General features: G+C 46.9%; 1 protein-coding gene across 1 annotated transcript in view; it reads left to right on the top strand.

Annotated features, from left to right (window-relative positions):
• The window catches only part of LOC139389777 (adhesion G-protein coupled receptor V1-like), a 190,389-nt gene that overhangs the window by 66,337 nt on the left and 104,710 nt on the right, over positions 1-19,342 (top strand). The window contains exons 38-65 of the mRNA XM_071136722.1: positions 221-390; positions 731-818; positions 1,836-1,914; positions 2,321-2,459; positions 2,629-2,770; positions 2,991-3,256; positions 3,482-3,657; positions 3,782-3,909; positions 4,053-4,234; positions 4,769-4,915; positions 5,128-5,208; positions 5,422-5,683; positions 6,236-6,358; positions 6,725-6,947; positions 7,071-7,275; positions 9,062-9,208; positions 9,477-9,732; positions 10,270-10,472; positions 11,146-11,322; positions 11,565-11,747; positions 11,878-12,057; positions 12,169-12,333; positions 12,634-12,754; positions 13,004-13,127; positions 16,920-17,058; positions 17,335-17,520; positions 17,801-18,036; positions 18,508-18,656. Of these exons, the coding sequence (XP_070992823.1) occupies positions 221-390; positions 731-818; positions 1,836-1,914; positions 2,321-2,459; positions 2,629-2,770; positions 2,991-3,256; positions 3,482-3,657; positions 3,782-3,909; positions 4,053-4,234; positions 4,769-4,915; positions 5,128-5,208; positions 5,422-5,683; positions 6,236-6,358; positions 6,725-6,947; positions 7,071-7,275; positions 9,062-9,208; positions 9,477-9,732; positions 10,270-10,472; positions 11,146-11,322; positions 11,565-11,747; positions 11,878-12,057; positions 12,169-12,333; positions 12,634-12,754; positions 13,004-13,127; positions 16,920-17,058; positions 17,335-17,520; positions 17,801-18,036; positions 18,508-18,656 (4,677 nt within the window). The remainder of the gene's footprint in view (positions 1-220; positions 391-730; positions 819-1,835; positions 1,915-2,320; positions 2,460-2,628; positions 2,771-2,990; positions 3,257-3,481; positions 3,658-3,781; positions 3,910-4,052; positions 4,235-4,768; positions 4,916-5,127; positions 5,209-5,421; positions 5,684-6,235; positions 6,359-6,724; positions 6,948-7,070; positions 7,276-9,061; positions 9,209-9,476; positions 9,733-10,269; positions 10,473-11,145; positions 11,323-11,564; positions 11,748-11,877; positions 12,058-12,168; positions 12,334-12,633; positions 12,755-13,003; positions 13,128-16,919; positions 17,059-17,334; positions 17,521-17,800; positions 18,037-18,507; positions 18,657-19,342) is intronic.

Here is a 19,342-nt window from a genome sequence, read left to right as displayed (position 1 = left end):
CCGATCGCGTGATCAGACCAGGGAAAACTCCAGGCCTTAAGGATGAGAAAAGTTGGGACTGTACTGTACATTTTGATCTATTGTCTCAAAACAAGATTAGCCGCAAATGCCGCTATGTTAATTCATCAGATGTCACCCAGTGACTGCTATTAGTTAACTGGATCTAACGTTAAAGAAAATGTGTTTGTTAACAGCCAAGTATGTGTTGTTCTGTGTTCAGGGGCGGTGAATATCAGCTATGAGACGGTCCGAGGGTCCCTCCAGAACCTGTCCCAGGTGGAAGGGGGCGGCGGCCTGGCTGAACCAGGACAGGACTTCCTCCCTGCGTCGAGCTCAGTGATCCTGCAGGATGGACAGACTTCGGTGGCCATCCCCATCATGATACTAGACGTAAGGCCACCACCAGGGCTGGGCTCAATGCCTTTTGAATTCAGTCAATTCATCAAATAAGCTGACATTCCAATTGCTCAATGGTCCGTTTTCCTCGATGCTTCTCTATGCATTTTTAGGGGGAATTGGAATGCCAGTTTACTTGCTATATTGACTGAATTTGAATTGTCTCCAACTCTGGCCACCACAGCAAACACGGTCATATTTCTCTCATATGGCATAATGGCTGTGATACTCTGGTAGGCTAAGTGTAGGATGCCTATTGAGTTTTCCTAGAATTCAAACAGTGTAAATGTCGCAGACTATATGTTATACAAATGATATACATTTTCTTTCCCAGGATGACGTCCCAGAGTTGCAGGAATTCTTCCTAGTCAACATTACATCTGCAGTACTCATCACCACCCTCTCACCTGCCCCTAAACTTGGTATGCTGTGTTTAGCATTGTCCCGAAATGGATCACAAACAAAGCATTCTAAATGTGCATGGTTTTCCCACGGCGATCCTATAGGTCACTTTTAGTTCTACATGTCATTTGGATGGAGATTACAACCACTCCCCTTTTTTCTTCTGCCCTTGACTTCCTGTTATGTACTGTAAATTCCCCTTTCATGTTCAATTCTGTGTAATCTGTGTTGGATCTCTTATTTTCTCCTCTCTCTCCTTTCATTTCTCTTCTATTCCATTCTGTGTGATGAGTAGAAGTTGTATATTTTACACTGAAAGGTAACATATATTTAGTGTTTATTACAGTATAATGCTTTGCGTTGTGTAGTATGGCATAATGGCTAATATGCGATTCATTCACTGTACATTTCATTACGTTCAACGGGCACAGTTTTGTCATTGATCTGCAAATATATCCAAAATGTAATTGGCACTACTGCGTCTTGTGTAATCCTAACCATAGCCCATTTTATGAATGGGTAACTTAAGGAAACAACGAGTAGACAGAATACAACACAGACTGGAGAGGCATAGGGCCCATCTGCCAGCCAGCACTCAGTGGCTACGATTCTTCTGATTGATTGATGCCTCTATGATTGAGGGGCTGTTGTGGATTTGGGTTGAGCTGAAAAACACTGTGGTGAGCAGTGGGAATGCCAAACCAAAAGCTTTAAATGGCCCTCGTGCTGTCTGTGCCCAGAGCGAGATATAGACAGACAGACAGACAGACAGTAAGAACATTAGAAATCAGTCAACACATACTCCAACTATCAGCTGGCTTCATGTGAAAAGTGAATGGCCCACGTCTTCTCATCTTGTGCTCCTATTGTAGTGTCAAACAAGTGCTTCATATCCTCTGTAGATGCTCTGAACCCCGTTTTACGATCATAGTGATCATGCTGAAGCTAATGCTAGTTTTTTTATGATATTATTACTGGAACAAGACTTTAGGACATGCGCTACCATTCCCCATTGCAATGTTGCCTTTTCTCTTCAGACACCCAGGGTTTGGTGGCAGAAATCAGCATTGGCGCCAATGATGGAATTCGAGGTGTCATTGAATGGACAAACACGAAGTGAGTGGCTCTGTGTTCAACCTCTCGTTCACAGTGATTTTCCTCCCCCTTTCCCCCCCCCCTTTCTCTCCATTTACGAGATGCCCTCTGTTTCTAAGAGCACCTGTGGTTGTGCAGATATACCCAGAAGCACTCCCTCTACTCTACCGCATTTTTACTCACACGGACTGCTTGGCTGAGAAAAGCCTACACTGCTCTCACCTCTTTAGTAGGATCTGTTACTCTTTCCCCTTTCATGGCTTAGTCATTTAGCAGACCCTTATATCCAGAGTGACTTACAGTTGCACCCGTCTTCAGGTAGATGGGTGAGACAAGGCACATATTATAGCCATAGCAAGTAAATCCTTACTCTCTCCTCTCTAGTGGCAGACAAATCTGATGTTTGTCTGTGTGTTTTCCCTTGTAGCTTCGAGGTGAATGAGACCGTGGGCGTGCTGAGCCTAGTGGCCTACAGGAGCGCAGGGACCTACGGAAACGTCTCGCTCGTCTTCTACGCTCAGAACCTGGAAGCTCAGCTGGGCCTGGACTACAACGCCACTCCATCGGTGAGGCCCGTGCCCCTAACCCACTAAACCGCCGATCAGAGTTCTTAATGAGTAGGGCCAGGAATTTTCCCTGACCATTTGTTCTGACCGGGGGAAAAACTCTGGGCCCCACCAATGAGACTAAAGGCGCCTTGTCATTGTGAGTTCACACGTTTTGTTTGTTCTTCAGACGCTCCACTTCGCTGATGGGGAGAGGCATCAGTTTGTTGAGGTTCAGATCGTGGATGACGTCATCCCAGAGGGAGCTGAAAGGTTCCAGCTGATTTTGGCTAATCCATCGTCCGGGCTGGAGCTGGGAGACAATACCACAGGTAGGATGTTCTGGAAGCCTGTAGCATCATGCATGTTCGCTACACATGTTTTATATTGTATTTTATTGAAGGCCATTTTTTGTGTAGTCTACGTGTGTAGTCTACGTGTGTAGTCTACGTACCTATGGTTTCACAGACATTGTTGATTGGTTTCACAAGAATCGACAAGTGCCCTGGTGAAAACTGCTTTCCCTGTCTCCCCTGTCCCGTGTCTCCGTAGCCATGGTGAGCATCTTGGCCAGCGACGACGGCCATGGTGTCATTTCCTTCAATAGCAGCCAGCACTTCCTGTTGAGGGAACCCACGTCGGTGTCCGGGCTGGGGGAGAGTGTGGCCACCCTGTATGTGGTGCGTGACCCACCCCAGGGCACCTTCGGTACCGTCAGCGTCCAGTTCACCATCACAGATGCCAACAAAACGCTGGCCCAGGACGACCTCATGCCCTGGCAGGGCATTGTGGAGCTGGAGGACGGAGTCAGGTTCAAGGTGAAGGGGACCATGGACTTCAGTCAGTCTAGAAGATATACAGGAGAACTGATTGAATAGATTGAAGATATTTTGGAGGATTGAGAATAGATTGAATTGATATATAGGCAAGAGCAAGAATCTTTTCTAGATATGTTTCAGCCTATAAAGCCCTTCATATTCTAATTTTGACGTTCTCTGATGTGTTGACTTTCTCTGATGTTCCTGCGTGATGTGATGTTCTAGACTTTGGAGATCTGGGCGGTTCTGGACGCTGAGCCCGAGGTGAACGAGACGTTCACGGTAACTCTGTCCAATCCAACGGGAGGAGCGCGGCTTGGAGAGACACTCCACACACTCATCACCGTGCTACAGAACTCCGCCCCGCTGGGCCTCTTCCGCATCGCACCCTCCCTCAATAGGTGAGCATGTGATCACACACACATGCAAGCACACAAAAGCACACATGCAAGCACAAACACATGCATGCACACACATGCACATGTAAGCACACACAAACTCACACATGTACCTCTATCTCTGCAGGACTGACAGCTCTGTGGTGGGGGAAGAGGGTGGTAGGACTGTGTTCTTGACCGTGTCCCGCAGTAACGGTCTAGAGGCAGCGGTCAGTGTGGAGTGGGAGACCCAGTCGGACACAGCCATTGCCATGGGTAAGACGGGCTAGAAACTCTGCTTCTGCACACACAGTTAATGTCATTATATCCACACTACACAATCCAGTGGCAATTTCTGTTTCGAGTCTGTGTCCACTTGTTTACCATGATATACAGTGATTGTACTAGTCTATTTTCAGAGGGGACTCTTCCAGTGATGGCAGTGTATCAGATCTTCGCAGAGACCCCCACCTCAGGCTGGTGTTCCCTGGCTGATGGTGCCTCTCCTCTGGCCATGAGGTTGGACATGCCCTCCCCTGGTGGCTCCACCCAGACCAATGCCACTCTGTACAGGTGGCAGGGGGTGTTGGTACCTATACAGGTAATCTAGTTCAAGTTCAGGATTTTTTTGCGGTCATAGACAGTGAAATACATGGATATGGACTAGCATTAGAAAATTAACAATTTCACATCATTTAGATGAGAAGGATCTTATTATTTAGGTGGCAGAAGTAGGGTATGGGGGGATTTGTTATATCTTTCAGTCCTAGCGTGTGGAACAGAGAGTAGGTTGGTGCTGTCTATCACTTCTCCTCTACAGGCAGTTAACCAATCACAGAAAGGGGACTTGTAGAGGAGATGTAATTCATCTAAACATTAGCCTAAGTGTAGAGTCAAGAGATCAAAGGTCAAACTACATCGGTGCAGTAGCTGAACTACATAGGAGGCAAAGAAGGAAGAAAGTGTAGGAGTGAACATGGGAAGGAAGACATAAACCACCAACCCATAATAGCTTTTAGGTAACGGCCTTACTTTGTGTTGCATCCACACATGCATAACTCAATGTCATGATGACTCATGATTGCAAATGTATGATGTCTCTCTCTCTCTCTCTCTGAATCTCTTGTGTTTTCAGTCGGTGAGGATCCAGGACCCTAGTGTGTGTGTGGGCTTCTCTGTGAACGGCTCGTACAATGTAGCGATCACACACGGAGGCCACACTGACTCCCCCGCAGTCAACCTCAGCCTGTTCAGAGTGCAGCCGGACCACAACCTTACACTGGTGAAGCCCCTCACTTCTTTGGCTTGACGGTTGTCGATTCATTTGGGGTCCTAATGATTTAGTTTTCTACCTGTTATTAAGATGACGTAAGATCCACACTGTCACCGGCCTTATGTTCCTATGATACGTTCTTTATAACAGCCACTCAATGGCAGTGGCATTATGTTGAGTATTGTATTATTTTCACTCAAATCCAACCCTTTTCCCCCTAGGAACAAACGTTGGCTGTTGAAGCTCTTGATGTCAAACACTTCTCTGTTGAAGGAAGAGACTACTTGATTGCCTCCAGCCAGGTGAGTTTGGGGGTTAAAAGGAACATGACTTGCCATAACCTACCTGTGAGGCATACCGGTACAGTGCTACACAGGTGTCATAGATCATGATACCCATATGCACACCACCACACTATTTTTCATTCAAATAAAAAATGCCCAATGGATAGAGTCCACAACCACCTGGAGTTGATTTTCGACTAGCTAGTAGCTAACTCCTCCTGTTTCCACCAGGTGTTCGTTCGGACTGGGAGTACCTTTGTTGTCCACCAGAGCCTGGAGCTTCAGGGTGTCCCCAGTGTGTCTCTGCTCTCCCACGGGACCCGTCTCTACCTGGCTGCCTGTGTGGGGAAGGAGACTGAGGACGGCTGTGTGCTGTTCCAGTGGAGTCAAGGACACTTCCAGAACCCCAGGCCTCTGCCTGTCAGCAGCAGAGCTCAACAAGTGGAGTCTCTCACCAGGGGAGCAGACACTCTCCTATTGGTCGCCACTGAAGGTGACCTCGCGTGACCTCCTCTACGAACCATGCCCTTTTTGCGATCAACAATCTTCTATGTTGACGTCTTGCTACGGTGCCATTTTGTTCTCACTCTGAGAGGGAGCGTGTGGTGCACTGCAGTTGTGATGCGTAAGGCACAGTCAATGTGTCCCCGGTCTACTAAAGACAAAACATGATCTGTGTGCACAGATGGGAGGGAGTAAGGCGCCAAAAGTCCTAATGTATATTGGAGCATGTATTTATGTATGTTTGGATGAAACACCACGGACCACAATCCACATAAGTGAAGTAGGTAGGCTCTATGCTGTGAGTTTCCTGGAAGGCTCACTGTAGTAGGCCATAGGGAAACCACAGAAAGGCTCAGGGGGTGTAATTTATAGGAGTTGGGTGTGTCAGCACGGCCCATGCTTAACATAACCGCCTCGTGAAAGAATAGAGTGCTAACATAAAGCTCTGTCTGTGTGTGCGTGTGTGCGCGCGCGTGTGTGTGTCTGTGTGCATGCGTGGGTGGGCGCGTTCATCCGTGTGTGTGTGTGTTCCTATCCTCAGGTTCCTCTCCCTCCTGTGAGGTGTTTGTATGGGGACCCACGCAGGAGTTCCCTCAGCACAGCCAGTCTATCCCCCACCCTGGCCTGGGCTCTGCCCACCCCTTCACCCTGCCCTCAGGGATCAGTGAGTACACACACACACACAATGATGGTCAAATTTCTTCACACGGGTCAACTCGGAGACCCTTAGGTGTTATCATTCAATCAATACTATCAGAGTCACAACTGATTGTGACGATCATGGTGATGGCGATTTATAATGATGACAACCTCGCTATTTCAAAGACACCTACAAATCTTTAACATTAGTAGTCTTATCAAATCAAATTGTGTTGGTCACCTACACGTGTTCAGCAGATATTATTGCGGGTCTAACGAACTGCTTGTGCTTCTAGTTTCCGACAGTGCAGCAATATCTAACAATTTCACAACTTATCCCTGTTTCCCCACTAAAGATGTGTCTCTGTTTCTCCCTCTGTGTCTCTCTCAGCCTATGTCCTGCTGGCAGGGAGGAATGGCTCAGCGCTGTACTCCTGGAGGTCTGACACCAGTCTGTTTGCCATGGTGCTCAGGTCTCCTTCAGCCTCTCACTTCCTCTCTCTACCTCTACCCTACTTCAACACCACCAAGAGCCTCATAGCAGCCACCGAGCCCTCCGGCTCAACCCTGTATGAGCTCACCACGGTCTCCAACCACTCTGACTTCATACCCAGGTACCTATGACGCCCCACTGTTCCCGTGGCAACCCATTACATTCTGACCAGAGGTATTGATCAATTCGTTGTGGTCGTCTTCTCTGACCATTGTCCTTTTGCTCTCTGCCGCCACACTCTCAGCTATGGCGAGTTGCGTTTCACACCCGGTGACCGGGAGTTGGAGATTGCGGTGAACATCATCGACGACGATGCCCCGGAGGAGGAGGAACAGTTCCGTGTGGTCCTAAGAAATCCCAAGGGAGGGGCTGAGATTGGCTTTGGTGGTCAGATGACTGTGCTTATTCCAACCAATGACAACGCCCATGGAGTCATAGGCTTTGCACAGGTACCCTCCTCTGTTGCTTAACTGTGATTCACAGTGCATTTCAAATTAGGTTTTTGTCACTTGCATTTATATATATATATAGTGGGGAGAACAAGTATTTGATACACTGCTGATTTTACAGGTTTTCTGTTTTTTTTTTTATAAAGCATGTAGAGGTCTGTCATTTTTATCATATGTACACTTCAACTGTGAGAGACGGAATCTAATACAAAAATCCAGAAAATCACATTGTATGATTTTTAAGTAATTCATTTGCATTTTATTGCATGACATACGTTTTTTATACATCAGAAAAGCAGAACTTAATATTTGGTACAGAAACCTTTGTTTGTAATTACAGAGATCATACGTTTCCTGTAGTTCTTGACCAGGTTTGCACACACTGCAGCAGGGATTTTGGCCCACTCCTCCATACAGACCTTCTCCAGATCCTTCAGGTTTCGGGGCTGTCGCTGGGCAATACGGACTTTCAGCTCCCTCCAAAGATTTTCTATTGGGTTCAGGTCTGGAGACTGGCTAGGCCACTCCAGGACCTTGAGATGCTTCTTACGGAGCCACTCCTTAGTTGCCCTGGCAGTGTGTTACGGGTCGTTGTCATGCTGGAAGACCCAGCCACGACCCATCTTCAATGCTCTTACTGAGGGAAGGAGGTTGTTGACCAAGATCTCGCGATACATGGCCCCATCCATCTTCCCCTCAATACGGTGCAGTCGTCCTTTCCCCTTTGCAGAAAAGCATCCCAAAAGAATGATGTTTCCACCTCAATGCTTCACGGTTGGGATGGTGTTCTTGGGGTTGTACTCATCCTTCTTCTTCCTCCAAACACGGCGAGTGGAGTTTAGACCAAAAAGCTATATTTTTGTCTCATCAGACTACATTACCTTATCCCAGTCCTCCTCTGGATCATCCAGATGGTCATTGGCAAACTTCAGACGGGCCTGGACATGCGCTGGCTTGATCAGCGGGACCTTGCGTGCACTGCAGGATTTTACTCCATGACGGCGTAGTGTGTTACTAATGGTTTTCTTTGAGACTGTGGTCCCAGCTCTCTTCAGGTCATTGACCAGGTCCTGCTGTGTAGTTCTGGGCTGATCCCTCACCTTCCTCATGATCATTGATGCCCCACGAGGTGAGATCTTGCATGGAGCCCCAGACCGAGGGTGATTGAGCGTTATCTTGAACTTCTTCCATTTTCGAATAATTGCGCCAATAGTTGTTGCCTTCTCACCTAGCTGCTTGCCTATTGTCCTGTAGCCCATCCCAGCCTTGTGCAGGTCTACAATTTAACCCTGGTGTCTTTACACAGCTCTCTGGTCTTGGCCATTGTGGAGAGGTTGGAGTTTGTTTGATTGAGTGTGTGGACAGGTGTCTTTTATACAGGTAACGAGTTCAAACGGGTGCAGGTAATACAGGTAATGAGTGGAGAACAGGAGGGCTTCTTAAAGAAAAACTAACAGGTCTATGAGTGCCGGAATTCTTACTGGTTGGTAGTATGTGATCAAATACTTATGTCATGCAATGAAATGCAAATTCATTACTTAAAAATCATACAATGTGATTTTCTGGATTTTTGTTTTAGATTCCGTATCTCACAGTTGAAGTGTACCTATGATAAAATTACAGACCTCTGCATGCTTTGTAAGTAGGAAAACCTGCAAAATCGGCAGTGTATCAAATACTTGTTCTCCCCACTGTATATGTGTTCGTGTTTGTATTTATCGGTGTTCCAATACATTTGAATGGTCAAATCTACTTTATATTGCACACTGATGTTGCCTCTCTCCAGGGCTCTCTATCTGTGGAAGTAGAGGAGTTGGAGCGGAGCAACCCTATCTCTCTGAGTGTCGAGAGGAGGAGAGGGACCTTCGGCAGACTGACCGTCCACTGGGCAGCCAACGGCAGTCTGGAAGACATCTTTCCCACGTCTGGAGTGGTGAGGCTCTCTCTTTCTCTCTCTCTCTCTCTCTCTCTCTCTCTCTCTCTCTCTCTCTCTCTCTCTCTCTCTCTCTCTCGGGATTATCTCTTTCACTGTTCACTTTGAGGAAAATGTAGACGTAGAGAAATAGAAGCAATACAGAACAACTATCTGATGTGAAATTTCCAATTTAGTTGATTAGTTCATTGGTTGTGAATTGACTTCCTGGATTGGCTGAGCTACAGAGGGACTGACATCATCCACCGTCAACTGTTTTCGATCTCAGGTGACGTTTTCTGAGGGCCAGGTGGTGGCTACCATCTCTATGACCGTGGTAGCAGACAGCGTTCCTGAGTTGAGAGAGAGGGTCACCCTTACCCTTTTGGATGTCACCACAGTGGGCCTAGACCAGCTCTCCAGGGGGGCGCTGATTGACCCACAGAGGGCACAGGCCCTTCTCACCATCCTGCCCAACGGTTCTCCCTATGGGGTGATAGGCTGGCACCTGGATTCCCAGTACCTCCACACACAGGAGCCCCAGAGTAAGAGGCCAGCTGTTTAGATTGACTTTCAAATATATATATTCATGTATTTATACAAGAAAAAAATATGTGAGATTGTGTATAGTTAAGAACAATACACATGCAATTATCTTACACATCAAGGACAACAGAAAGCCATATTTGAACCATGTCCATTTTTAAAGCTTCTAAAGTGTATGGTAGGTTGTCATAACTTGATTTGACAGGAGCTATGACATTGGTAGGACTCATTTCTACTCATTATCCAAATTGTTTCTGTCCTTGCACAGGCTGTAAGGTTTCTGTTTATTTTTTTACATTTATTTTACCTGGCAAGTCAGTTAAGAACAAATTCTTATTTCCTAGGCCGTCAATGACGGCCTAGGAACAGTGGGTTAACTGCCTTGTTCAGGGGCAGAACGACAGATTTTCACCTTGTCAGCTCGGGGATTCGATCTTGCAACCTTTCGGTTACTAGTCCGACGCTCTAACCACTAGGCTACCTAATGTGTGTTGTCTGACGCTCCTTGTGCATGTTTGCCTCTGCTTTCACCTCAGAGAGTCCCACTAATGTCACCCTCACCATTGTGAGAGAGCAGGGAGTGTCCGGGGAGGTGGCGGTCCACTACCAGACCAGACCAGCCCTGTCCCAGCCCCCCTCCAACCAGGCCAGCACCCCACAGGACTACACATCCCGGGAGGACACCGTCATCATGAAGGAGCATACCACCATGGCCCTCGTCACCATCACCATCCTGCCAGTACGAAAAATAATAGAATATGACTTTATCGACAAACAATCACCAGGTGTCCTCCTGGGACCCCTGAGGACAGTACAGTAGAATCCTCTCTACTTTCCCCTCCTTTCCTCTCCTCTTCTCTCCTCTCTTTACCTCGCCTCCCCTCTCCCACCCAAGCAGTGTGGATTTAGATTGGTTCAGCAAACAGCCGGGCTTTCTGCCTGTTCTGGATGCTTTCTGCCTACAGCGAAGACCCATACCAGGCCTAAAACCACCAGTGCTGGGCCTTCCACCAAGGAAACCCGCTATTTATCTCCCGTCACACCAGAATAGATCCGTTCCCAGTAAATTGCAGTGCTGAGTCGCTATTTTAACCTCCACTAATGGTAACTATTATTGTGTTTTGTTTAGACTGAGAGGAGCTTGAAAACAAGGCCTTGATTTCAATGTGCTCTCAAACTGCCAGCATCTATTAAGGTGATTTATGAGAGTAAAGTTGCTTCAGAAGTGGAACAAGGACAAGCTTACTAGTTCATTTCTGTGGGTTGGGTGTTAAAAATGGTTTCCCTTCTTCCTGATTTAGCATTTACCATGATCCCACATGGGATCAGTTCAGGTCCTCAAGGCTGTGTGTGTGTGTGTGTGTGTGTGTGTGCGTGTGCGTGTGTGTGAATGCACACGTGCATATCCCCAGGACGAGGCTCCGGAGCTGGCTGAGAGTTTCCTGGTGAACATCACAGGCGTGGAGCTGGTGGGGGGGTTGACAGGGTCTGGCCAGCCCAGTGTGAAGAGGCCTGGCATGGAGGTGGCTGTGGTCACTATCCAGGAGAACGACGACCCACGGGGGGTCCTGCAGTTCAGCGTCTCACAGGTCAACCAGGAAAAACATATAAACTACTCCCTTTGCTCATACGTTAGCAATGCTGCTGAAGTATAACACTCCCTTCCTTTCTGTAGTATCTCACAACACATTACAACAGTAACTACTGTACATGATGCTACGGTTTGGAGATGATCTGAAAACTCTATCCAAAGAAAGAATAAATACAAATAGGTATTTTAATCCTATTCAGGTGTTAATGCTTCAACTCTGTTTCGGTATCGGCTTCTTAGGAAGAGTCCGGAGGGGTACTGGCCTATGAGGTGCCCCAGCCCGGGAACCTCCTCCGCCTACCTGTGTTGCGATTGGCTGGCAGGACTGGGAGAGTGGTGGTGTACTGGGAGGCGCGGACAATCACTGCCAGCCTCGATGACTTCATTCCTGCTTCTGGGAATATCACCTTTCAAGATGGCCAGGTAAAGTGATTAGTTAAGTAGTTAGTTAAGTTAGGTCACCTCACTATGATCCACTTGGTCTAGTTGAGCTTCTATGAAGGATAGGAAGCTTGTATTCCTCAGGTAAAAAAAACTCTGGTTCTATTTGCAGGGTGAAGCTTTTATTGACATCAGTATCGTGGATGACACGGAGGTGGAGTCTGCAGAGCGCTTCGGTGTGACTCTAATGCATGTGATTGGTGGAGCCAGACTGGGGGAGGGGACCTCTGTGACCGTCACCATCCCCCCCAACGATTCACCGCTGGGCCGTTTTGGCTTCCAAGAGCAGTCTGTGAGATACCCAACATATTGCCCTACAGAGGATGAATACAGTTATCTTACTCAATCAAATACAACTTTATTATAAACCATTATTATGCTAAACGAACTAATCTCCTTTCAGGTCACTATCAGCGAGCCAGCGTTCACTAGTGACCCAGCTGCCATGGCAATGCTGACAGTGTTGCGCAGTGCGGTAGGGGTGGGGGCGGTGACACTGGTGTGGCGGCTAGAGGACGCGGCCCAGGATGACCTTTCACCTCTCAACGGAACACTAGTCTTCAGTGTGGTCAGTAGGGGGTGGGGCTAGGGTGGCCAAAGGGGAAGATGGTAGTAAGTCAGTTGATGGTGTTTTGCTCTGCTTGGTAATAATTGATGCTAAATGTACAGTAGTTTGTTGAAAAGACGACCTTTCACCTCTCAATGGAACACTGGTCTTCAGTGTGGTCAGTAGGGGGTGGGGCTAGAGTGGCCAAAGGGGAAGATGGTAGTAAGTCAGTTGATGGTGTTTTGCTCTGCTTGGTAATAATTGATGCTAAATGTACAGTAGTTTGTTGAAAAGACTGACGTGAGACTTTGTGAACCTCAGACAGAGTTGAGGAAAACGTTGGTGATCCGGGCTCTGGCTGACGCTGTGTTGGAGGGAGACGAGAACTTCACTGTCCAGCTCCTGGCTGCAGAGAGTGGTGCTGTCATCGACCCCATTAACGGTCAGTATCTTTGGGCTGCATCACATACAGTCTCTGGTCTATGGAGAGGAGAGGAATGCATTTTCCTCTAGAAGCTGATCTGAGGTCTGTTTGTCATTTTCAACCCTAATGGTTACAGTTAGGATTGGGGGAGAGTAAGCTGGTCCTAGATGTGCCCCTAGAGGCAACTTCTACCTGGAGTGTGTTTAAGGAGCTCCAGTGGAGGGCATTAGACTGAACTGTGTCCCCTGGGTTGGTGTGTGTCTTTAGGGGTGGCCACCATCACCATCCAGGGAGACCGTGCAGCACTGGGAATGGTGGGCATCGCTGAGGCCTCCAGGAATGTCCTGATAGGAGAACCTCAGGGAAACTATAATGGGACTGCTTTAATCAGGTACAGTTAGAGAAATTTCCTTTCGTAAGATAGCCGGGGGCAAAGTCATTCATATTCATGAGTTACGTTGGGTGATTCGTTGATCCTTCTGGGGCGTGTGATGTTACACAGATGCACTTTTACCTTTCCAGAAACTGTCTGTTGCTTGATATGACCCAACTGTATTAAAGAATAAGAAATCCATGATTAGTTGGCTAGTAGTGGCTACTTCCTGGCCAGTGAGCCAGCTAACTACATTTCAGTAATTTAGCTCGCCTCCTAAATTTAGTAGTCGGTGGAGAAACTAACTATGAGTTTAACATATTTGTCTGAAAACGAACTAGTTGCCAGTTATTGTTGCCGATGGTGTTATCGTGTCTAACCAGTTGGCTAATGTAGCCCATGAGCTCCCGAGTCTAGCTAGTGGCGTCGTTTGGCGTCCACAATGTTCTAACTATTAGCTAACTACAGTAGTTGGCTACTGCCTGGCATGTGTGAGCCAACATGTTAGCGACACTATACAGTGCATTCGGAAAGTATTCAGACCCCTTGACTTTTTCCACATTTTGCTACGTTACAGCCTTATTCTAAAATAATAAATACAAATTTAAAAATCCTCATCAATCTACACACAATACCCCATAATGACAAAGCAAAAACAGTCTGTTAAGATTTTTTTTTTCAAATTAAACAAATAAATAAAACTGAAATTTCACATTTACATAAGTATTCAGACCCTTTACTCAGTACTTTGGTGAAGCACCTTAGGCAGGGATTACAGCCTCAAGTCTTCTTAGGTATGACGCGACAAGCTTGGCTCCCCTGTATTTAGGGAGTTTCTCTCATTCTTCTCTGCAAATCCTCTCAAGCTCTGTCAGGTTGGAAGGGGAGCGTTGCTGCACAGCTATTTTCAGGTCTCTCCAGAGATGTTTGATCGGGTTCAAGTCCAGGCTCTGGATGGGCCACTCAAGGACATTCAGAGACTTGTCCCGACGCAACTCCTGTGTTGTATTGGCTGTGTGCTTAGTGTCGTTGTCCTGTTGGAAGACGAACCTTCGGCCCAGTCTGAGGTCCTGAGTGCCCTGGAGTAGGTTTTCATCAAGGATCTCTGTACTTTGCTCCGTTCAACTTTCCCTCCTGACTTGTCTCCCACTCCCTGCCGCTGAAAAACATCCCCACAGCATGATTCTGCCACCACCATGCTTCCCCATAGGGATGGTGCCACATTTCCTCCAGATGTGATGCTTGGCTTTCAGGCTAAAGAGCTCAATCTTGGTATCATCAGACCAAAAAATATTTCTAATGGTCTGATAGTCCTTTAGGTGCCTTTTGACAAACTCCAAGCGGGCTGTCATGTGCCTTTTACTGAGGAGTGGCTTTCGTCTGGCCACCTTAACAATAAGGTCTGATTGGTGAAGTGCTGCAGAGATGGTTGTCCTTCTGGAAGATTCTCCCATCTCCACAGAGGAACTCTGGAGCTCTGTCAGAGTGACCACCTGGTTCTTGGTCACCTCCCTGACCAAGGTCTTTCTCCCCCGATTAGCTCTGACATGCACTGTCAACTGTGGGACCTTATATAGACAGGTGTGTGTCTTTCCAAATCATGTCCAATACATTTTATTTACCACAGGTAGACTCCAATCAAGTTGTAGAAACGTCTGAAGGATGGTCAATGGAAACAGGATGCACCTGAGCTCAATTTCGAGTCTCGTAGCAAAGGGTCTGAATACTTATGTAAATAAGGTATTGCTGTTTTTTATTTGTAATAAATGTGCAAACATTTCTAAAAACCTGTTTTATCTTTGTCATTATGGGGTATTGTGTGTAGATTGATGAGGAAAATGTTTAATTTAATAAATTTTAGAATAAAGCTGTAACGTAACAAAATGTGGAAAAGGTCAAGGGGAGTATGTGGACACCATTTCAAAGTAGTGGATTCGGCTATTTCAGCCACACCTATTGCTGACAGGTGTAATAAAATCGAGCACAGAGCCATGCAATCTCAATAGACAAACATTGGCAGTAGAATGGCCTTACTGAAGAGCTCAGTGACTTTCAACGTGGCACCGTAATAGGATGCCACCTTTCCAACAAGTCAGTTCGGCAATTGCTTTCCCTGCTAGAGCTCCCCCGGTAAACAGTAAGTGCTGTTATTGTGAAGTGGAAACGTCTAGGAGCAACAACAGCACAGCCGTGAAGTGGTAGGCCACACAAGCTCACAGGATGGGACCGCCAAGTGCTGAAGCGAGTAGCGTGTATAAATCGTCTCTCCTCGGTTGCAACACTCACTACTGAGTTCCAAACTGCCTCTGGAAGCAACGTCAGCACAATAACTGTTCGTTGGGAGCTTCATGAAGTAGGTTTCCATGGCCGAGCAGCCTCACACAAGCCTAAGTTCACCATGCGCAGTGCCAAGCGTTGGCGGAGTGGTGTAAAGCTCTCTGCCATTGGACTCTAGAGCAGTGGAAACACCTTCTTTGGAGTTGTGAATCACGCTTCACCATCTGGCAGTCCGACGGACAAATCTGGGTTTGGCGGATGCCAGGAGAACGCTACCTGCCCCAATGCATAGCGCCAGCTGTAAAGTTTGATGGAGGAGGAATGGGGCTCTTTTTCATTGTTTGGGCTACACGCCTTAGTTCCAGTGAAAGGAAATCTTAACGCTACAGCATACAATAACATTCTAGACGATTCTCTGCTTCCAACTTTGTGGTAATGCCCCCTGTGCACAAAGTGAAATCCATACAGAAATGGTTTGTCGAGATTGGTGTGGAAGAACTTGACTGGCCTGCACAGAGCCCTGACCTCAAACCAATCGAACACCTTTGGGATGAATTGGAACGCTGATTACGAGCCTGGCCTTATCGCCCAACATCAGTGCTTGACCTCACTAATGCTCTTGTGGCTGAATGGAAGCAAGTCTCTCCAGCCATGTTCCAACATCTAGTGGAAAGCCTTCCCAGAAGAGTGGAGGCTGTTATAGCATCAAATGTAGGACCAACTCCATATTAATGCCCATGATTTTGTAATGAGATGTTCGACGAGCAGGGGCGGCAGGGTAGCCTAGTGGTTAGAGTGTTGGGCTAGTAACCGAAAGGTTGCAAGTTAAAATCCCCGAGCTGACAAGGTACAAATCTGTCGTTCTGCCCCTGAACAGGCAGTTCCCACTGTTCCTAGGCCGTCATTGAAAATAAGATTTTGTTCTTAACTGACTTGCCTAGTTAAATAAAGGTAAAATAAATTTTTTTAATAAAATGTAGTGTAGCTACATTACAGTCACTAGCTATCCTTCTAAATGCGTTGGTCACTGTGTTGCTAGCTGGGGTGTTTATAAGAAAACGGCTGAGGTGACTCAAACCCTGTAGCTAGCTAACAAGCCCTCCTCTGCGACAAAGTTAGGGTGTGGGAATATTAGTTCCGTCTTTTGATTTTAAGATAAATGTCATTGAAGTTTGCGGTTGCTACTGGTTTTAGCCTTGTCACTAATCACCACAGCTACAAGGTGAAGTTTTCGATCCAAGGGTTGTGTTTTGGTAAGGGCTCGGAGTGATGTCATGTCCCAATAAGGCTCAACCAATCACCCGTCGGATAATAATGACTTTGCCTCAGTTACACACACATATTATTGCTAAGGGGGAAGTCTCTTTGTAAAGCACATTTCTTTCCCATGGTACAGAATATTGCTGTTGTGCTTTTGAGAAAAGCGTACTCTTATTTTGCCTGATAAGAAAGAGGTCAATGAAATGTATGTTGCAATGATGAAATTCTGTGTATGTGTGTGTGTGCGTGTGTATGTGCATGTGTGTGTTGTAGCCTGGTACGAGGCCCAGGCATCTTCGGGGAGATCCAGGTCTACTGGAACATCACTCCTGCTGTGGCCTCTGAGTTTGAGGAGCTGTCTGGCGTGGTGACCATGCGAGACAGACAGTCTGCAGCCACCATCCGCCTTAAGGTATTGACAACCGCATTTAACACAGATGCTGTCTGTCTTTGACTATGGAATGATATTCATCACGATGATCTTGTCTTAACATGCAGTATCTTATCATACCTCATCCTATTATGAAGTGAAAATGAATGCAAAATGAATAATTCCCATGCAACTGTGGAACGGAATACTAGTGGGAAGTGATGTAGCCTATCGGCCATTCATTTCAAATGGTATCCTGATGTGGATGTTGGGGACAGAGGCTGAAGGTAGTGGTGTTTGTTGATGTTGTTGTTTCAGGCACTGGATGATGACATGGCGGAGGAGCGGCGTGTGTACCAGCTGACCTTGACCTCAGTCACGCCAGGGGCGGAGATCAGCCCCTCGGCCCAGCGGGCCACAGTCACCATGGCAGCTAGTGACCTCCCCTATGGCCTGTTCTCCTTCCACCAGGGCCTCGTCGGGGCCTCTGAGGAGGAGGGCAAGGTGAGAGAGCCAGGGCAGTCCCGGGCCATGATCAAAAACATCCACAGTGTTGAAATGCATTAGAGGACGTCTACATTATTATTGCTGCCCTATCAGAGCCTGAGAAAAGTCTGACCTGCCCTATCCGAGGGAGGGAGGGATTAGGGAGGGTGGATAAGGGAGTGGCATGAAAGTCATTCGGCTTATGATGCAGCCATGACAAATTGCCATTCAGTTGATGATATGGCCGCCTGCTTTTTCCCCTACCCCCCACCCTCCTCTCCCTTCTCTTCTCCGTCAGGTCAATGTGACAGTGGTGCGTTCCATGGGCACGTTTGGGAGTGTGTGGGTGACCTACCAGACAGCAAGCAGTGTAGCAGTCAGTGGAGTGGACTTCACTGAAGCCTCGGGGCGCCTGCTTTTCAGCCCAGGCCAGACCACGTGTGGTGTCACATTGAGTATCCATGACGACGACCTCCCAGAGGGGCCTGAGGAGTTCTACCTCAACATCGTCACAGTAGAGCTCCTCAATGACAGGTAGGTGGATCCTAGACACTAATCTAGAGTCAGTTCTTTGTTTTCTCCCCCCCAGTTAAGATTAGAAGTGTTGGGGAGGGAAAGCTGATCCTAGATCTGTTCCTAAGAGCAACTTCTACCGTGAGCTGTTGGTGTGCGGTTTTGGGGTGTGAGTGGGAGGAGAATCTCAACCTTGGTCAATGATTTAAGGACCTCTGTCACCCTCCTGTGATCAGTGCTGTGAACTTCACTGTAAGAGTGGAAGGTGTTGGTCTCTGGGGTGGCAGGGGTGTGAGCAGTGGTGTAATGGAGGGCAAAGGCACGTAAACACTGTCTACCTACCTTTTGCAGAAAAATTCATGGAAAGTTTAGAGAGTGTTACTTTATTCACTGCGAACTGCATTCAGCGTTAACCCACTTGTTTTTTTTTTTGGACTGGGTGTGAGGTGGGGTGGTGTTGTCTCTGACCTCTGTCGCTATTCCTGTGGTCAGTACTGTGGAATTCAGCGTGATGGAGCACGGCCTGCAGCGAGACCAGCCTCCAGCCATCGGCAACATCTCGTCCATCATGATCGTCATCCAGAAGAGTGACAACGCTGAGGGTATTCTGGAGTTCCTCCCTGACTCTGTCAACATCACAGGTCAGTCTCTAAGCCTCTAACACGTTGACACTCTTCAACATAGCTATTACGAACATAAGGCATCACTTTAAGAAATGTCATCCTGTTAATATCCCATGGATATGCATAATAGAGGGATTCTGAGAGTGGTGATTGGATGAATGCAATATGTAAGGAGTACTACAGTACATGCAGTATTACATTTGACTTAAATGACTGAATTCAGGAAGGTGAGCTTATGTCAAATGTTCAAGATTGTATTTTAATAAAAAAATAAAAAATAAAATAAAAGCCAAACTCAGAGCTTCAAAATGGTATATAATACACTGCAGGTGGGGGAAACATGGGAAAGTTATGCTTCTTTGAGACACTTGTTATTCCACTTTGGAGACAAGTAGGAGAAAAAATGACGTTCACACCCTCTTAAGCCTTAGCCACACCCATCTCTTTAATAATTAAAATGTAGAAACATGAGTCAACATGGATTGTCCTTCAGAAAGTAGTCTCCCTATTATTCTACTCCATTATATCAGCCAATCATGGATCCTGCCTTTCTCCCTAAAGCTCAAAGCTTTCTCCTTGACTATAGGCTCATAATTATTTTGTTTTATTCATATTTACCAGTGGAGGTTCTACAGAGGAGGAAGGGTTGGACCATCCTTCTCAGTGAATTTCATAAAAATAAAAATATTGAAACATTTCAAAAG

Source organism: Oncorhynchus clarkii, chromosome 30, assembly GCF_045791955.1.
Source record: "Oncorhynchus clarkii lewisi isolate Uvic-CL-2024 chromosome 30, UVic_Ocla_1.0, whole genome shotgun sequence".
Classification (NCBI taxonomy): Eukaryota; Metazoa; Chordata; class Actinopteri; order Salmoniformes; family Salmonidae; genus Oncorhynchus; species Oncorhynchus clarkii.
The sequence above is the reverse complement of the archived record's forward strand: the minus strand, read 5'-3'. Positions and strand labels throughout refer to the sequence as shown.